Source organism: Schistocerca serialis, chromosome 5, assembly GCF_023864345.2.
Source record: "Schistocerca serialis cubense isolate TAMUIC-IGC-003099 chromosome 5, iqSchSeri2.2, whole genome shotgun sequence".
NCBI classification, from domain to species: Eukaryota; Metazoa; Arthropoda; class Insecta; order Orthoptera; family Acrididae; genus Schistocerca; species Schistocerca serialis.
This window is the reverse complement of record NC_064642.1, coordinates 350,995,622-351,016,557: the sequence shown is the minus strand read 5'-3', so window position 1 is coordinate 351,016,557 and position 20,936 is coordinate 350,995,622. Positions and strand designations below refer to the sequence as shown.

Below are 20,936 nucleotides of genomic sequence, written 5' to 3'. Positions count from 1 at the left end.
ACACGTCCGTGCCCAAGGGAGGACTCGAACCTCCTACAGGTGGGAGCCGCGCGAACCGTGGCAATGCGCCAGAGACCGCGCGGCTACCCCGCGTTGTTACGCTTTTATTCTTTCTGTATCTATCACACATTGACAAGAACCAAGGAGCAGCGACAAATAATCGTGCAGCCTCCGATATTTGGACAACATTTCAAATTTTCTAAAGCAGTTAAACTATAACAAAAACCGACCGCGTGTAATAATAATAGCATCAATCCACAGTTTAGTTACATTAAAGTTTTAGAACAGAGTAATAATCGTAGGATCATTTATAGACACCGTCGAAAAAGTTCTGCGGCGGCCAATTAGGCAGAGCTGTCGCAGTTGTGACGGCTAACCATGAGATAAGTAGGAGACCTTATAAAGCGACTTTGGCTTAAACTAAGTACGTTATAACTAAATTATGTACTACGAGATGTTTTCCATACCGCTGAAAACGATAGATTGATGACACAGCTGTAACGATACTGCAGGGATATTGTGCTTAGTCTTAAGCTACAAATACACATAATATTTCTTCGCTTGTAACACCAGTATTTTATCTCATACACGTATGAAAAGACCGCATGTACAAAACCCCAGAAAATGGTTAGTTTCCAAAACGAAAATGTTTTTGCATAAAAGTTGTACTTGAAATCAAGTTTCCATTCATAAACATAGTAAGGTCAGTAACTCAGTCTTATGGCTGTTTTATCTGCGCTTGACAATGGCGTAACAATATTCAACCGGTTCCTCGACTAGTCAAAGTTGTTGCAAGTATCAAGATAGTCTTTTTTCCACTTAGTTTTTACAGACAAGGGCGTTGCCTCTAGTTTTAATCAGGTAGAAAGAACGTAATAGTACCACAAACGTTTGCACAATGCTCGATGCATAGTGATGCTTACAGATAAAAAATATCCTAGATTTTAGTTATTATCTCTACAATATCTTGACATTTATGTGAGAAATTTGTGGCTTTAAGAAGTATTACGCTACTGGCAGCAGTCTCTCTGTACTCTCGTTTGTAATAATGTCAAACTTCATCAACACATCTAGATTCGTAATGCAGGCAAGGATGGAAGGAGGAAAGGAAGATTCAGGGTTTAACGTGGCGTCGTTAACGAACTCATCAAAACTGAGAAACAGCATTAGAATGGACGGAGTTTGGCAACGAAATCGACAGCACTACCCCGACTGCTACGCTCCCATGGTAGCCGTCTCCTTGGCAGTTTACGCCCACATCACTTCATACGTCTATGTCTCTATCATAATCATCAACACATCAGCTTTTATCGTTTAACTTACGCAACTGTCCACTATCTTTTGTATTCTGTGAAACATTGGTTTGTCATTTCATCTGTGCCAATATTATAATTAATCACCAAATCAATCTTTCATATTTTAGCATATGCAACTGACTGTCTTTTTATCGTGTCACACATTCATTTTGTCAACCACAATGACCAGTTTTATACTATGTTTTAACTTTTTAATCTCATGTCGCTGAAGAGCAGCTACTTGTATCCCTGACTGCCCACCACCCACCAATATGGGGCGATGGAGATTAAATGCCAATAAAGAGGAAAAATTGCATAAGAGATTTGTAGATGTCTGGCAGTTGTATAGAACACAAGCTTCCTTCTACGGTTCTGAACGCATTTGAAGCCGACAGCTCGGGACGCAGCTTGTGGAAGTGGCAATCAGGATGATTTGACGGAGCTATCTGGGATACACGGCCTCGTCAAGTGATGGGCGGTCTCGGAAGTGTGGCACTATTTATAGCTAGCGGGTGGTCGATGCGGACGCGTGCATAGGCCAGTGGCGGCTGACGTCACAGCGCACGTGGGCTTGTCGGCGTGTTGCTGGCGTGTCCTCGTTCCGGTGTCAGCTTAGCGGCTGCAGGCTCGCGTAAGTCCTCTGCCCCTCAATGCATTTTTTAGCAGTCCGCTGCCTCCACCGGCTGCGGCGTTTAGTCTGGCGAACTGGCTTCGCCTCTCGCGGGACTCAGCGAGTGGTTATGTACACAGCGTCAGGTTTCCGTCCGGTTTTAAACACGGATTATTATCTGTCTGGATTTGCCCTCAGTTAACCCTAGAACACAGAAGGGAGGAAAAAATCTTACGGTGTTACTAGACCATCGTAAATTTTACTACTCCATATTTTATTCAACGTAATAATTTATAGTCTATGCACTAGTTAATTACATTTATAAGGTCTCTACTGTCATGCGACAAACAAAATGACCTCCTTTGACGCCCTATACTGACTATACCACATTAGCCGAAATTGCGAATTGGTACCAATTACAATCGTAATTTTTACGGGGATTTAGTAATCTAGGGTTAAAAGAAATACTCTCACACAATGGTTAGCCCTATGAAAGAATCTAGTAATGCGATCTGATTGCTAATTTTGTTTAATATTACAGAGACAGTGGACACTTACTTTCCGCAACGATTTATAACGGACATAGCAGAATAAATCTCACTTTCATCTACATCTACGTTTGTACTCCGCCAGCCACCCAACGGTGTGTGGCGGAGGGCACTTTACGTGCCACTGTCATTACCTCCCTTTCCTGTTCCAGTCGCGTATGGTTCGCGGGAAGAACGACTGCAGGAAAGCCTCCGTGCGCGCTCGAATCTAATTATACATTCGTGATCTCCTCGGGAGGTATAACTAGGGGAAAGCAATACATTCGATACCTCATCCAGAAACGCACCCTCTCGAAACCTGGACAGCAAGCTATACCGCGATGCAGAGCGCCTCTCTTGAAGAGTCTGCGACTTGAGTTTGCTAAACATCTCCGTAACGCTATCACGCTTACCAAATAACCCAGTGACGAAACGCGCCGCTCTTCTTTGGATCTTCTCTATCTCCTCTGTCAACCCGACCTTGTACGGATCCCACAATGATGAGCAATACTCAAGTATAGGTCGAACGAGTGTTTTCTAAGCCACCTCCTTTGTTGACGGACTACATTTTCTAAGGACTCTCCCAATGAATCTCAACCTGGTACCCGCCTTAGCAACAATTAACTTTATATGATCATTCCACTTCAAATCGTTCCGCACGCATACTCCCGGATATTTTACAGAAGTAACTGCTACCAGTGTTTGTTCCGCTATCATATAATCATACAATAAAGGATCCTTCTTTCTATGTATTCGCAATACATTACATTTGTCTATGTTAAGGGTCAGTTGCCACTCCCTGCACCAAGTGTCCATCCGCTGCAGATCTTCCTGCATTTCGCTGCAATTTTCTAATGCTGCAACTTCTCTGTACACTACAGCATCATCCGCTAAAAGACACATGAAACTTCCGACACTATCTACTAGGTCATTTATATATATTGTGAAAAACAATGGTCCCTTAACACTCCCCTGTGGTACGCCAGAGGTTACTTTAACGTCTGTAGACGTCTCTCCATTGAGAACAACATGCTGTGTTCTGTTTGCTAAAAACTCTTCAATCGAGCCACACAGCTGGTCTGATATTCCGTAGGTTCTTACTTTGTTTATCAGGCGACTGTGCGGAACTGTATCGAACGCCTTGCGGAAGTCAAGGAAAATTGCATCTACCTCGGAGCCTGTATCTAATATTTTCAGGGTCTCATGAACAAATAAAGCGAGTTGGGTCTCACACGATCGCTGTTTCCGGAATCCATGTTGATTCCTACAGAGTAGATTCTGGGTTTCCAGAAATGACATGATGCGCGAGCAAAAAACATGTTCTAAAATTCTGCAACAGATCGATGTCAGAGATATAGGCCTATAGTTTTGCGCATCTACTCGACGACCCTTCTTGAAAACTGGGACTACCTGTGTTCTTTTCCAATCATTTGGAACGTCCGTTCCTCTAGAGACTTGCGGTACACGGCTGTTAGAAGGGGGCAAGTTCTTTCGCGTACTCTGTGTAGAGTCGAATTGGTATCCCATCAGGTCCAGTGGACTTTCCTCTGTTGAGTGTTTTCAGTGGCTTTTCTGTTCCTTGGACACTTATTTCGATGTCAGCCATTTTTTCGTTCGTGCGAGGATTTAGAGAAGTAACTGCAGTGCGGTCTTCCTTTGTGAAACAGCTTCGGAAAAAGGTGTTTAGTATTTCAGCTTTACGCGTGTCATACTCTGTTTCAATGCCATTATCATCCCAGAGTGTCTGGATATGCTGTTTCGATCCACTTACTGATTTAACGTAGCTTTGAGTGAAACTGTCTAGCGAAGTAGCTTAAAGCCTCGTGAAGTGCTGTCGGCAAGTGAACCCAGTCTGTATAAATGCTCAGAAATACGAGATATCATACAATCAAGTTTTATATAGAAGGAAGAACTGCAATTCCGCCAGCTGCATCATCAATACGCACGCGGCAGCATGCGCTACACGATACGTTCCAAAACGCAGTGCATAAAAACGGGATTCTTCCGGGGCTTATACCTCGTCTTCTGTTGGTGTTTGAAGGGTAGGGTCAAGTGTTTTGGATAGCCCTTGCTCTAGGACCCATTTGTATATCCAACAGAAAGATCGTCTTAGTGACACCACCCTACAGTACAGGGTCAAAGTATGAATATTACACACTTCCTCCAGCTTAGGGAAATGGAGCAAATCTGTTGGTCCTTTTTGCATTTGATGTGGTCACACTGGGCCTTAAGGAGCTTATGTAAGCACCAATAGTTCAATGGCAGTTCCTTATTAAACCCCAAAGAAATGTTTTTTAACTATTATTTCGTACTAAAATTGAAAATCAGATTTGTGGACAACTACCCACAACAAATGGCTGAAATGCCTACGATATATTTCTAAAATCCCGATCTCGAACAACCTTGAAAATTTTCTTGATATCTACATCCGTTTCCGAGATACAGAGGCTCAAAGTTACCCTACTTGCGAAAACGTAGTTTGTAGTGTGACTTAGCAAGGAGAAATATCTTGTGAAGTGCCTCCTGTATCATCAGAAGAGTGTTTGAAACCCCATGTTATAATAATGAAGCACATTAAAATTTTTGTGTGCTCAAAGTCCGGTCTGAGGATTAAAATTAGTTTTACATTATTTCAATTTCAAGTATGAAAACTATCAAAATTTTACTGACTCAAAAAGTTCTTTTCATCAGAGTGGCATGCCCTGCTGTGGCAGGGAAGGAAGGCAACCATTTGGGTGAATTGCAAAAAGATTTTGAGTCAAGTATCGGAACGTACACTTCCCACAAAAGCACGAAGACAGGATATCCACGTGGTAGACATGACTCCAGGCGAAGAAAGTTGCAGTCAATTTGCATACATCCAGTTGCGCAATTGGAACCGAGAACGTCATTACGCATGAACTATGCAATTTCCAGAAACGAATCGCAAATTTATACTAGAAGTGTGCTCACAACGCACACCATCAAAGTACGACTTAGCACACTGCAAAGATGCAAACAGCGACCCGCTTCATCAGACTGGTAACTTCTGCAACGCTCAGCAGAACATAACAGTGTGTTTTCTTCAAACCCACGACCGAGCATCCTCAGCGTGTCAGTCTGTGAATTTACTGGCCCGCTCAGCCAGAATTCAAAGAATATTTTCTGAATACTTGAGAGATTTCTTCTGGTAAACCTTCCGGGATGTAAGGTCGTGGTCCATGAAACTCTTCAGGTCCTAACGTTTCGTCCAGAGCTGCGCTGGATATCTTCAGAGGGGTGTTTCTCCTCCGGTGAGTCTTGCCGACTGACGGGCCGGACGTAGAAAGTGGGCGTGGCCAGAGTTACACGTGATATGCAGAGATAATATCTGTCAAAGATAAAACTTAACAATCGATCGTAATCTCGTCACGGATAAAACTGTCTAGCAATTCTGTAGTGCTACTGTCCAAATATCACTAAGTTTCATGGTCTCTTCTTTCCGATTAAAATTATCCCTATGTTTATATATTTCAATTGCTTCTCTACAAAGCCGTGGGTAATAGTTAGTCGTCGTAGATAAAATTTTTGTTTCGGAAAACTTCACTTGATGATTTCCTGACTGAAAAGCGTGTTCTGCTACAGCCGATTTATCTGTTTCTTCTCGAAAAATATCTGACTGCTCTTTTCAGACATTGTCTTGCTTCCAGTCAGTTCCAGTGGAATAATGAATTTTATGAGCAACTTAATGGCGTAGCAATGGGTAACCCATTGGGTCCTACAGTAGCTAATTTCTACATGGAGAAATTCGAACAGTCAGCCTTGGAAAAAGCAGATAAGGAACCATCTCGCTGGTATCGGTATGTAGAAGATACATTTGTGGTCTGGTCACATGGTAGAGAAGCCTTAGATGAATTTTTTTATTACCTTAATAATATAAATCCAAGAATCCAGTTTACCATGGAGAGAGAAAATGACAACAAAATACCGTTTTTGGATGTTTTAGTTATGAGACAGACAGATGGAAGATTGAAACAACAGATTTTTAGAAAAATAACGCACACAGACAGATACTTACATAAAAACTCTAACCACCATCCACAACAAAAGAGAAGTGTGATTAAAAGTCTCGTTGACAGAGCCAGACGGATTTGCACGCCGGAGTATCTAGACGCCGAATTAAAACATCTGAAGCACGCTTTTGAGAAAAATGGCTACTCAAAGAAAGAAGTAAGCAGAATTCTGCACCCAAACAACAAAAAGCCTAAGGACAAGCCCGAAAAACGATGGAAGAATACAGTCTCTCTCCCTTTTATAAAGAAAGTAACGGATCATATTGGAAAGATTTTAAGTAAACATGATATTAGACCTGTTTTTAGGCCAACGAAGAAAATTTGTCATGTTCTCCGGTCTGTAAAAGATAAACGCGCTCCTCTATCAGCCAGTGGCGTATATAAAATTCCGTGTACATGTGCTAAAGTTTATATTGGAACAACGAAAAGAAGCGTAAATACACAGTTAAAAGAACACAGAAGTCTTTGCCGATTAGGGAAAACAGATAAATCGACTGTAGCAGAACACACTTTTCAGTCAGGAAATCATCAAGTGAAGCTTTCCGAAACAAAAATTTTATCTACGACGACGAACTATTACCCACGGCTTTGTAGAGAAGCAATTGAAATATATAAACATAGGGATAATTGTAATCGGAAAGAAGAGACCATGAAACTTAGTGATATTTGGACAGTAGCACTACAGAATTGCTAGACAGTTTTATCCGTGACGAGATTACGATCGATAGTTAAGTTTTATCTTTGACAAAGATTATCTCTGCATATCACGTGTAACTCTGGCCACGCCCACTTTCTACGATATATAAGTCGCTCTCAGACGTCCGACCCGTCAGTCGGCAAGACTCACCGGAGGAGAAACACCCCTCTGAAGATGTCCAGCGCAGCTCTGGACGAAACGTTAGGAGCTGAAGAGTTTCATGGACCACGACCTTACATCCCGGAAGGTTTACCAGAAGATATGTCATCCGGTCGTGAAAGCCTTCATACTATGACTTGAGAGATTGACTAGGAGTTAATTAAGCTGTTATGAATCGGCATTACGCACAGAACTGCATCTTTGCAGTAAGACTGCGGTAACTCGTACACGAAATAACTGGACCGTAAAGATAGATATATTAAAACTTGCAATGTAACAGATAACTACCAACAGTAAACGTGTATCATCGCCTGCTGATGCTACTGTGTACCTTCAGCGTCAGTCGCTGAGGTAGAAACTGGGAGCGATAGAGAAAAATATTTCTGAGTTCTTTATGTGAATTGATCATGAAAACACAAAGTTAGGAAAAGGGAAAAGATAGTAAATGAAGATCAGAGGCGAAATGTGACAGTGCGAGAAGAATTTGAGAGAGCTCTAAAGAAGAGACAAGGACCCAGGAGTAGATGACATTTCCTTAGAATTATTGTGGTACTTGAGAGAGCTTGCCAAACTTCACTACCTGCTGCGGAAGATAAATGAGACAGACAGTATATCCTCGGGCATCAAGAAGGATGTAATAATTCCATTTCTAAAGACGCAAGCTGCCAATGTGTGTGAATATTGACGAAATTTCAGTGTGTTAAGTCGTGAACAGTTTTTGATGTATCTTAGCAACGTGATAGTGGGAGCACGTTATATTCAGTAAAACCAGGTTTTACTGGTGAGGGCACGTCATACTTAATAAACCCAGGTTTTACTGGTGGAAGCATGTCATATTTAGTAAAACCAGGTTTCACTAAGTATGGTTAAAATGGTTCAAATGGCTCTGAGCATTATGGCACTTAATATATGAGATCATCAGTCCCCTAGACTTAGAACTACTTAAACATAATGACATCACACACATCCATGCCCGAGGCAGGATTCGAACCTGCGACGGTAGCAGCCGTGTGGTTCCAGACTGAAGCACCTAGCACCGCTCGGTCACAGCGGCCGGACTACTAAGTATGACGTGCTCCTACTATCATTCACAGATTTTTCTACAAAGTGGTTATTTTACAGCAGGCATTTCGTGGGGAGCCAATATTTTTCTTCACTTAATGACTAATTTGAAGCTTGATGTCCTGCAATATACTATGTTAATGATATAAACTCATTCACTTGAAAATGGCATAAAAGGCCAAAACCTGGGTCGTAATTAAATACACAACAATACAGTCAAATGTCGGTATGCTTGGTCGTGGATCAAAATACTGGCAGAAATTATTTCCAGCAGAATGGAAAAACTGAAAATCATTTTGAGTTCCGGAAAAACGTAGGAAAACCGTAACAATTATTTCAGAAGAGAAATTAAAGAAAAGTAAGCCTCTGTTTATACATAGCATCCGCAGACAAAGAAAAAGTTTATGACGATGTTGACTGGACTACACTCTTTGAAATCCTGGGATAAAATATAGGAAACTGTAGGTTACACACAACTTGTACAGAAACCAAACAGCAGTTTTAATAGTAGAACGTAATTAAAGAGAATCAGTGATTGAAAAGAGAGTGACAAACGATTTGGTCGATCCCTGATGTTATTCAGTCTGTACATTGAGCAAGCAGCGAAGATAAACAAGGAGAAATTTAAAAAAGAAATTAAAATTCAAGGAGAAGGAACATAAACTTTGAGATTTCCTGATTACATTGTTATACTGTGAGAGATAGCAGAAAGTTTGGAAGAGCAGTTAAAGGGAATGCGTAGTGCTTTGAAACGAGGTTTTAAGGTCAATACGAACGAAAGTAAAAAAAAAAAAGGGTAATGGAACGAAGACGAATTAAATTAGGGGATTTTAGGGGAATTAAAGTAGGAAAAGAGTCATTAAAGGCTGTAGATAGGTTTTCTTGTTTGGGCAGAAACTAATGAAGGTCAAACTAGAAAGGACATAAACTGGCACTAGCAAGAAAAATATTTCGAAAAACAGAGAAATTTATAAACATTGAATACGAAAGTAGGTTTTGAAATGGTATTTGTCTGGAGTGTAGCCTTGTATAGATGAGATAAGTGGACGATAGAAGTTCAGGAAGGAACTGATAAGATGCTTTTGAAACGTGATGGTGCAGGAGCTCGTTGAAATTGTAATGGATAGATCAGGTAACTAATGAGGAGTTATTGAATCGAATTGAGGAAAAAAGAAATTTATGACAGAGAGGAAGGAAAAACGGTCATATTCAGAGGCATCAAGAAATCGTCATTTTGGTAATGGAGAGAAGAGCGTGAGTGTGTGTATGTGGTGGTGGTGGTGGGGGGGGGGGGGGGGGGGGGGGAATGTAGTAAAAATTGTAGAGGGGGAGCAAGACTTGAGACTGCAAGCGGGTTCAAATCTATATAGCTTGCAGTAGTTACGGGACGTAAAGATGCTCACATAGTCTGAAATACCACGGCAAGCTGCATAAAACCAGTCGTCTGACTGAAGATCACGTCAAAAATAATGTGAATTACTACAACTTCACAGACATGAAGCGATGTCTTGTTCTATAATTCTGACAAAGCCGGGTGTCGCAGTGTTAGGACACTCGTCTCGTATTTGGGAAGCTGGTTGTTCAAATCCTCAATCCACATTACGTTTTCCGTGATTTGCACAAATTTCTTGAAACGAATGCCGTAATGGTTTCTTTCAAACGACGTGGCGGACTTACTTCCCCATCGTTACTCAATCCAAGACTGTGTTCCGTCTTCCACAACTTCGTTATAGACAATTTTACCACCAGAGTCTAAATTACTATTGCAATGATTGATTTTGGTGAATCAACAGATCTGGATCTCCAGTAACAACCAGAAAGTGTCATCAAAAGTCAACTTCTCAGCCGCGCGGGATTAGCCCAGCGGTCTGGGGCGCTGACGTCATGGACTGTGCGGCTGGTCCCAGCGGATGTTCGAGTCCTCCCTCGGGCATGGGTGTGTGTTTTTGTCCTTAGGATAACTTAGGTTAAGTAGTGTGTAAGCTTAGGGACTGATGACCTTAGCTGTTAAGTCCCATAAGGTTTCACACACATTCAACTTCTGACGAGCTCCATCTACCAATCCCTCCGTCTTTTGTATCTGAAGATGGCCAAATTCGGCTATAGCCGGCTAATACAACAAAAAAATTCATGATCTAGATTGCTTCATAAAAAATATCATAGCTTTTTACATTGTGCAAAGCACGGTCCTATGAACGTCAAGCAAGTTCCTGTACATGTTACACGATTTTTTTAAATTGGCGTTAACCATTTATTTCTCTATTTTTCACAGTCCGTTACTCTTGGTATAAATTTTTACTTCTTACCTGTAACATACCTCCAAGTTTCTGGCGAATAAGTTCCATAAGTTGCCAGACGAGTACATTCTCCTTGAAATATCCTCTAAGGAAATAAACACATGCTTAAAGGTCAAGCAAGTCGTCGTTGGCAAATGACGTGACTAGAGGAAATTTCCCAGATAACCTCAGCGGAAGATCTTGCTGCACTGGCGACTGTTCGGTCTTGCTGACATTGTGTTTGATACGTCGTGATTCGGTTGTATCATAAGGGAGTTCTCTGACGCGGCTACGTTCTGATAAGCCGTCGTCTCAAAATAAGCGCTGGCTTATGGCGTACTCGCACGCAGCGAACATTGTCAGTACAGTAAACACACACGAGGTTACCATAGTTACCGACCGGCATTTCTTGAAATTATGAGAGTGCTTTCGCTGCCGGAATCCATTTCAAAACAGTACTTCTGGGCGTGTGATCGCGTCAAATGCGATAAAACTACCAATGTTTCGGCTGCTATTGTGGACAGCCTTATCAGAATGACGTTATATCTTGATATAGTGTTAATCCATGATTCGAAAATGTTTTCTTGACCAAACTGGTTGTTCGTGAATAAATACACATTACACCAGCTTCCGGTGATTCTGTGATGGCGTTCTTTAAGTACATTGAACCAGGCTGAACAGTCTACTGGAAATATTTCAATGCATTTGTAGATGCTGCATACTATGACGTGACTGGGTAATGATGAAATGACAAAAGCAGTGACTGTGAGACTTAATTAATTAGTCTGAAATTCTAGCTAACTGGAATCAGAAACAATAATAAAATCCGCTACACTTGTAAATATTAGTTGTTTCTAAAAAGGGTGTCACATTCCGGTTTCAGAACAAGTGGCTTATCTTCAGTTGCATATTAAAATGTGAGTCCACGAAGGATGCAAAACTGAGATATAAACGGGTTAAAATTTGTTAAAATAGTGCATCGTTGGTACATGGCATGCAACGGATACCCTCTTCAATCCTAGGTCTTGCATAAAGCCTCCAGCAGAGAACAATGGCCCGGGTCTACGGGCGCGCCGCACATGGATCCGCATGAAGACAGATAAGCGGTCTCTCTAACACAGTGCTGCATAGACACCCATCAGACACGTACAAAGAAGAATCCAAATCTGAAATGCCAGCGGGAACAGCAATGTACCCGCAATGTAAGCGAGTGAATTGCTCACATCATCTGACGGTCAAAATTTGAATTAATGCAGCCGACAACAACAGGTCTAAGAAACCGCAAACTGTCATCCGCTACATGGAAGCTAACTTCTCTCGTGCACCAGCGAGGCACTAATTACTGATTACGGCTTCTGCACTTGAATAAAATGCAAACCAACCAATAGGGTAGAACCAAAGTAAACTGACATAATTCCTGTAATGTTACACATGACTTAGAGAACATTGTTCCAGATTATCAGTAATTTGTAGATGTACAAAGCTGTGGAACAACTAATACGAATGGAAAGAAACCAATAAAGGACTCATAGCCTACCAGCAATTACAGTAGAAGCAGCTAATTTAGAGCACTATTGATCACTTTAAGAATAACTGTTACAATAAAATGCAGAATGCAAGATTTTTAAGGAACATTGTTCACAGCAGTGCTGAACACATCAATAGAATCCAAAATAATAAAAGTCACTAATAACAATAAAAGCCATAAAAACCATAGTAATCTCTAATAAGGACGCCCGTAAACGTGCTGCGGTGCAAAGACCCACAACATCCATCCCCCCCCCCCCCCCCCGGTAAGAATTACTAATTTAATTTACTTTCAGGGACGAAGAAACTTGGCATAACGGGAGATATAAAATATATCGATCGAGGTGCCAGCGGAAGCATCTCTGAGCAATCACAACCGAAATAATCCCGAAGCTTATTACATATCAAAGGTGATACTAACACGAGCTAAACGGTCCTTTGCGACTACCAAGTACTTGAAATATTCATACAGGCGTGAAAATGGCGATATCACCCGCACTAGTGCTCATGACAAGGTGGTTCCGAATAAGAAATGCGACCCATTAGGGTGGCAAGAGCGTCTCTCGTCAGTTTCGCCTCTGCGACCTCCGTACGCAGTATGCTTCCGCAGGCAGAAAGAAGAACCCATGGCCAATCAAATAAATGTGGCCGCTATGATTCGTTCCGACCAGCGATAGCCTCGCCTCTCAGGTCGGAAATCGGAGCTACGGACGTGCAGCAATTCCGCGAAAGGCGTTACAGTCTGATATCCCTTCTCCTGACATTATCCGTGGCTCGACATTTAAAGTCACGGTTCCGCAGCCTTCGTAGAATTTAGCCATCTTATAAATTATTAGGAGTAATTAAGCCAGGTTCCAAAAAATTACTCTACCCTCACAAGACGATAGGCTCTAATTGCTGGGAAAATTGGTTTAATGTTATTTACCGATCATTTAATTTCATCGAGTTTTGATTTAATAATCTGAGCAACCTGTGCCCTACATAATTTGATTCGTGTTTCTACGACGCAATCCAAACCCGTGATCGAAATTTTAATTACATTTTATTTAATCACTTTCTCTTTTTTTTGGAGGCTGGACAGGGCTGCAGACTAGGCTTCTGCACGCCTTGTTGTAGATCAGAGAAAAGTCTGTGCTCTACACATTGTCTGTGGAATGTGTTGAATGTCTCATAAGAGTAAAATACATGACACGGCGCCACGTAATATTCCACCCACTCCAATCCAGGTTCACGTGGATATATTTATACATTTTCCATCGGTCACCAAGTGCAAACATTTAGCAGTCTATTGCTGTGTTCAGCATACTATGTGGCCAGAGGCGAATCGTAAACCATCAGTTAATTTGGTGTAGTGTTAAACCGTGACTTGAAGATGGTCGCTTGACCGAATCTGAGTGCCCCCGAATAAATCACCTAAAAATTACAGCGTTTTTATTTCGTGAACAGTTCGAGATACGCAGGGTGATCGTAAGGGGTAATGAATTTGAAGTAAGGAACCTGGTTCGGAAATGACCAATTCGAAAGTTACCAGCGGAAATCGTTGTGATACTTGTAATGTTGGAATACATGTGCCGGTAATGTTGTTGCTAATATTGTATGGTAAGTAACTTTCGGAAGTGATAGTATGGAGCCGGCCGGAGTGGCCGAGCAGTTCTAGGCGCTACAGTCTGGAACCGCGCTACTGCTACGGTCGCAGGTTCGAATCCTGCCTCGGGCATGGATGTGTGTGATGTCCTTAGGTTAGTTAGGTTTAAGTAGTTCTAAGTTCTAGGGGACTGATGACCTCAGAAGTTAAGTCCCATAGTGCTCAGAGCCCTTTGAACCATTTTTTTTATAGTATGGACCAAAACAAGTAAAAAATGTCGAGTAAAGGTGGGTTCTAAACTGCATACCTTAACAGCTATGAGCACTTATCACCTTCACTACTATGAACAATCTCTTCTACTGGACAACTGCCCACAGCTCTTAAAGGACGCATTTTAGAGTCCACGTTTTCTAGATAGCGTTTTCTTGTTTTGCTCCATACCATCACCTCTGAAAGTTGCCTACCCTACAATCTTAGCAACAAGAGTACCAGTACATGCACTGTACCGCCATAGGTACCACAACAATTTTCACTTATAACTTTAGATTCGGTCGTTTCCGAATCAAAACCCCTTACCTCAAACTGATACGTTCACCTTTCTCGATCACTCCAGTTTGTAACATCAGCAGGGCAAAACTCTGTAAAAAGGAGATTTCCGCTAAATTATAGCAGGCAGAGGGCCGCGTAACTGTGGATAATGTTCTCAACTCTTTTATTATCTGAGACACAGAAACAAGTGTGGTTTCATTAAATGGAATTATGTGGTTACTAAGGACAATGGAAAGCGCTTTGAAATGTGAGTACAGTGGTACAACGTTTGTTAATCTAGGCGGTGAAATTTTTCGCAAAAACATCGGAGAAATAAGCTACAATTGATAAGTGACGTCGCCAAATTCGGCTATTCCAGCATAAACACCGACAAGTCGGGCTCTCCTGCCAGGTTCCGCTGTTGTATCGAATATTTCCACTGTTTACACGTTTCCACGAAACTTCACTTAAAGACGAGTTGTCCTAAGCCTTTTCTGATACAATAGAAGACAGCCTTACATTTAAGACAATCGGACCCGACCCCGTATCTATGTCATCCAAATTACTGTAGGACCAAGATGAAATACGTTTTATCTTAGTGTCTATGCATATCTTATTCACGCATATGACAGCAGACCCTGGCATAGAAGCCCCACATAGCGATGTTGACACCGCAATAGCCGATTCCGGCCGACTTGTCTTCTAATTTTAACACATTCTTTGGATGATTTTGGAAAAAGTTCCAAGGGGAATTCCAACTTACGCAGGACATCGTTTTACAGTTGTTTTATTGCGGTATCGATGGCTTCTTCGCTGTTTGCTCTCGGCGTGCTGTGCGCTTCTCACAGCTACGGGGAAGACGGCACGTGTAACGGGGGAACCACATTAGGAGGTTCAAAAAAATCCAATTTCTTTGAATTGCATAAATAGTTAGATTAACTATACAAGAATACGCTGTCAAAATTTCAAAGCGAAATTCGTATTCGTTTGGATCTTATGAACACAGAACCGAGTGCACATCGGTGAAAAAAACAATTATGGCGACATACTATCATATAGGCCCGCCCGACTGGCTGTCTAAAGCACTGCTTTCCGGGCGAGAGGGCTTGCCGGTCCCCGGCACGAATCAGGCCGGCGGATTAGTGTCGAGGTCCGGTGTGCTGGCCAGCCTGTGGATGGTTTCTAAGGCGGTTTTCCATCTGCCTCGGCGAATGCGTGCTAGCTCGCTTTATTCCGCCTCAGTTACACAATGTCGGCGATTGCTGCGCAAACACTGTCTCTACGTACGTGTACACCATAATTACTCTACCACGCATACATTGGGGTTACTCTTGTCTGGTGTGAGACGTTCCCGGGAGAGGGGGGGAAACGGGGGGGTCCACTGGGGGCCTCGGTGTGAGGCGGCGGTGGGGTGCGTGGACTGCTGTAGCCTGCTGTGGGGTTGTAAACCACTAAAGGCTACGGCGGGGACGAAGCCTCTCCGTCGTTTCTAGGTCCCCAGTTCAATAAAAGAATTATAATACTCTTATATGATTTCCACGTATGAAAATCCTCGACACGAGTATTGCCCAGAGGGAGAAGACAGCTGGTGCGAGTGGTAGAAACGAACAGCCCTTGGAAGGGAACATGAACCGTACCCTACTGCATTGCACTCCGACGTACAGAAGGAAATTCTTCCAATATATGAAGATTTATCAAAGGATGAATTACTGGAGAGATGTTTAAGTGGCCACACACAAAATGCGAACGAATGTTTTAATTCCACTATTTGGCGATTACCTCCTAAACACTTGCACTCCAGACTAAAAGTCGTTGAATTGGCATCGTATTTAGCAACGGGCTTATTCAATGAAGGAAATTCATCCCTTCTGAAGATCATGAACGAGGCAGGGACTGCAGTAGGCACGCAAAGCTTCAATTATGCCGAACAAATGGATAACCAGTGCGTGAGCCGGCACAATCGATATTGTTCACTGGAATCGATGGAAGGTCGGAAAGCTCGGAAAACACTGCGGCAAGCGAAAAACGAAGCCTATGAGGAAGAAGAAGGATTAGTATGTGGTGCTGGAATCGCAGATTAATCTGTAAGCATTTTATATTATTGTTGACTTCTTGAATTTCTAGTTTCCGAGAATTTAATTTTCAAAGGCGTTTATCTCGAAATGACTTTTTTCACATTTGCGTGCAGCCTAACTTAAAAAGTATACAACCGATCATTATGAAAATTGATAGTATGATTCTTTATAAAATTACTAATTGTGTGAACCAACTTGTGAGATGATATCATGATTTTAAGGGTATTTTTCTTTGCATAGTTAGAGAAAAAAATCGTGAAAATCGAAGTAAATTGTTCCAACGGATGTAATTTTTTTTTTTTATTTTTCATTATTTTCGCCTGAATTGGAGCTCGTATTTTCGTAAAAGAAGTTATTAATGTAAAATCAAAAGCTTTTTGATTTCAGATGAAAATCGGAATGGCTACACTGCACGCAGTTGGAGAACCATACTCACAACTTTCAGCGGAAATCACAGCGTAACTTTGTTATTTTTGGCTGAAATTATTAAAAAAATTCACAAAAACTGTTCGAAATATGAATGAAATGATGTCAAAATTTGATAAAATTCTAATTAATTCTTCCCACCAAAAATGGTCCTAAAAATCAGTGTCAGATTGTCTCGTAATGTGGGGTTTTAAAGATTAGTTATGTGTCTGGACTCTGGCCTAAAGTTTTAGGCTGGAGGTTTTAGTGTATTGCAGAGTGGCTGGCTCCTCCCTTTTTCCTTGCGGTCAGGCAGCCACTTCCATCTGCTAAATTGTTTCAGCTCCTTCTCCCACTCTCTTCCTGTGTTGTCCATGTTTTCCTGCTGACGGCAAGCTTCGTCAAATGCTTCGGTGTGGGTAGGCACATATTTTTTCAAACTTGTTACTTGTGTTTTACATTCTGTTTTATCTTCCTGCTCTGAGAATTTTCCTGACACCCTTTTGACACTGTTATTGAGCGGGCCCTGAATACCTTGATGTCGTGCGCCCATACGAACCTCTCCATCCATCCGTCTCCTAGCGTGGTTTACCCCTCAAATCTCCATCGGTAGAGCACAGCTGGGCGAGCTCGTTTTTGCCTCGTTCGGTATCGCCGATATGGCACAGCCGGCCGGTGTGGCCGAGCGGTTCTAGGCGCTACAGTCTGGAACCGCGCGACCTCTACGGTCGCAAGTTCGAATCCTGCCTCGGGCATGGATATGTGTGGTGTCCTGAGGTTAGTTATGTTTAAGAAGTTCTCAGTTCTAGGGGACTGATGACCTCAGATGTTAAGTCCCATAGTGCTCAGAGCCATTTTTTTCTTTGATATGGCACAAACTACACTGCAGCACTTTTGCAAGCATTTCAGACTGTTTCTGACCACCCTGCATATGCACGGAGAAGTGGTCCAAGTAGCATAGCCGTGTCCTTGATTAGTGTATGGGGTACGAGGGTGTACGAGGGCCGCGAGGGATTAGCCGAGCGGTCTACGGCGCTGCAGTCATGGACTGTGCGTCTGGTCCCGGCAGACGTTCGAGTCCTCCGTCGGGCATGGGTGTGTGTGTGTCTTTGCCTTAGGATAATTTAGGTTAAGTAATGTGTAAGCTTAGGGACTGGTGGCCTTAGCAGTTAAGTCCCATAAGATTTCAGACGCATTTGAACATTTTTTGGTGTACGAGGGTAAGTGGGTACAGCGCCGCGTTTCCCCGTGTTTCCGCAGGTCGGTCGCACAGCGGGCAGGCGGCGCCGCTGTTCCGCGTGGGCGCCGTGGCCTCGCCGGGTCTGCGCGTGCTGGCGGAGACGGGCCGCGCAGACTTGCTGGACGCGGCGTTGGGGCAGCCGGCGGCCGGCGTGCTCGACCAGTTCACCGCGCCGCCCGTGCGCGCCGGCGTCGGCCGCACCGAGACGCACTTCTTCGTCGACACCAACCACTCCAAGGTCAGCAGCGGTTCCTCTCTGTTCACTTATTACAGTCTGCATGTCGCTGACACGTTATCAGCCATAGAATTATTGACGAAACAGTCCACTGGTGAACGGCTGGATGACAGTGTCCAAGGGGTACAATATTTCGCTAAGTGGTCGTGTGACTGTCATCAGTTGCGCTGATGAACTGACTGCCCAAAAGCCGGACGGGGCTTGTACACTTTGTGATGAAAAGTATGTTGACACCTGGCTGGAAATGATTTACAAGTTGGTAGCGCCCTCCATCGGTAATGCTGGAATTCAGTATGGTGCTGGCCCATCCTTAGCCTTGATGACAGCTTCCACTCTCGCAGCCGTACGTTCAATCAGGTGCTGGAAGGTTTCTTGGGGAATGGCAGCCCATTTTCACGGAGTGCTGCAGTGAGGAGAGGTATCGATGTCGGTCGGTGAGGCCTGGCACTAAGTCGGCATTCCAAACATCCCAAAGGTGTTCTACAGGATTCAGGTCAGGACTCTGTGTAGGCCAGTCATTACAGGAATGTTATTGTCGTGTAACCACACCGCCACAGGCCGTGCATGATGAACAGGTGCTCGATCCTGTTGAAAGATCCAATCGCCATCCCCGAATTGCTCTTCAACAGCAGGAAGCAAGAAGGTGACTAAGACACCAATGTAGGCCTGTGCCGTGATAGTGCCACCCAAAATTACAAGTGGTGCACGGTTCAAATGGCTCTGAGCACTGTGGGACTTAACGTCTGAGGTCATCAGTCCCCTAGAACTACTTAAACCTAACTAACCTACGGACATCGCACACATCCATGCCCGAGGCCGAATTCGAACCTGCGACCGTAGCAGTCGCGTGGTTCCAGACTGAAGCACCTAGAACCGCTCGGCCACCGCGGCCGGCCAGGGGTGCAAGCCCCCTCCATGAAAAACACGACCACACCATAACACTACCGCCTCCGAATTTTCCTGTTGGCATTACTCACTCTGGCAGATGACGTTCACCGGGCATTCGCCAGACCCATACCCTGCCATCGGACCGCCACATTGTGTTCGTCACTCCACACAACGTTTTTCCACCGTTCAGTCGTCCAATGTTTACGCTCCTTACACCAAGCGTCGTTTGGCATCTACCGGCGTGATGTGTGGCTTATGAGCAGCCGCTCACCCACGAAATCCAAGTTTCCTCACCTCCCGCCTAACTGTCATAGTACTTGCAGTAGAGCCTGATGCAGTTTGGAATTCCTGTGTGATGGTCTGGATAGATGTCTGGCTAATACACATTACGACCCTCTTCAAATGTCAGCGGTCTCTGTCAGTCAACAGACGAAGTCGGCCTGTACGCTTTTGTGCTGTACGTGTCCATTCACGTTTCCACTTCACTATCAGATGGGAAAGAGTGGACCTAGGAATGTTTAGCAGTGTGGAAATCTCGCGTACAGACGTATGACACGAGTGACAGACAATCGCCAGACCACGTTCAAAGTCCGTAAGTTTTGCGGAGCGCCCCACTCTGCTCTCTCACGATGTCTGATGACTACTGAGGTCGCTGATGTGGAGTACCTGGCAGCAGGTGGCAGCACAATGCACCTACTGTGAAGAAAGTACGTTTTTGGGGGTGTCCGGATACTTTTGATAACATAGCGCATCTCCTCGTCCCGTCCCGCCGATTCATCGCTCCGTCCGGCGTTTGCACCTAGGGACGCGTGTTGGCCGCGTCTAAGCTGTTGCCCCGCCTGCCCCCGAAGTCTGTTCGTTGAGCAATGTCTCCTTGCTCTAGAGACTAATTGCCGGCTCCCAGGCCATGTTAAGGAAATAACCACTATCGCGTCTGATCAGCTGTTCCGCTACTCGAATCTCGATGCCTTTTTTTAATGACACAGTCCCACAAGTTAGACCTCCGTGTCAGAACCTTAGTATAAACGAAATCCATTCAGTGTAGTTCCGATAGGCAGCGTTCCGTGTTTGCCGACTTTTTAGACTGCGACGTTCTGGAGAGCTGCTGGCAGGCGTTTACGGCAGCAATTTTCGGTAGTAAGCGCCATCTGACCTATGCATGTCATGCCACTTCAGCAGGGGAGCTGTTGTAACCTGTGGTCGTCTTAGACAGTGTTTCAGGAGAATTCGACCTTTCTTTCTAGACAAAGTGCCACAAAACACTGTATAATAAACACGGTAGCCGCGTCCTCTTCAGTTTCCTCTTCTGTTTTGTTGGTGGATCTATAGGCGGAGTAGGTCATAGGAGTCTCCGATTACAGCAACGTTGACACCTCCCGAAATATTGTGCCCGTTGGACTCTGATGTCAGCCTGTTCACCTGTGAATTATTTCGTGAAGTGTTCGCCAGAAGTTGAAGAACCTTAGAGAATTATTATTTTTTATTTGCTGATATCTTCGTATGGCACGGCGATCGTACAATCGCAGCTGAATGCGAAAATAATTGGTCGTCAGTGCGATTCTCTTCTCCGTATTACTACAGAAGACACATAACTTTCTCCGTTTGTACTGGACTAGCAATAAGTGCAAGGTGCCTAGTTGTAGCTTGCCATGTCAAAGCGAAACACAGAATTTCTAGTATGTCCATAGACGTGGCTTTTTTTAAGTAATACCACAGCACAGAGGTAGCCCAGAGATCTTGATTCTGCTGATTTTGCTGAAAGGCTTTAACGGAAATAAGAAGAAACAGTCCAAAAC

At 43.6% G+C, this 20,936-nt stretch overlaps 1 protein-coding gene across 1 annotated transcript in view; it reads left to right on the top strand.

Annotated features, from left to right (window-relative positions):
* LOC126481210 (spondin-2-like) overlaps nucleotides 1–20,936 on the top strand; it is a 617,368-nt gene that overhangs the window by 315,975 nt on the left and 280,457 nt on the right. The window contains exon 2 of the mRNA XM_050104812.1: nucleotides 18,038–18,255. Within this exon, the coding sequence (XP_049960769.1) occupies nucleotides 18,038–18,255 (218 nt within the window). The remainder of the gene's footprint in view (nucleotides 1–18,037; nucleotides 18,256–20,936) is intronic.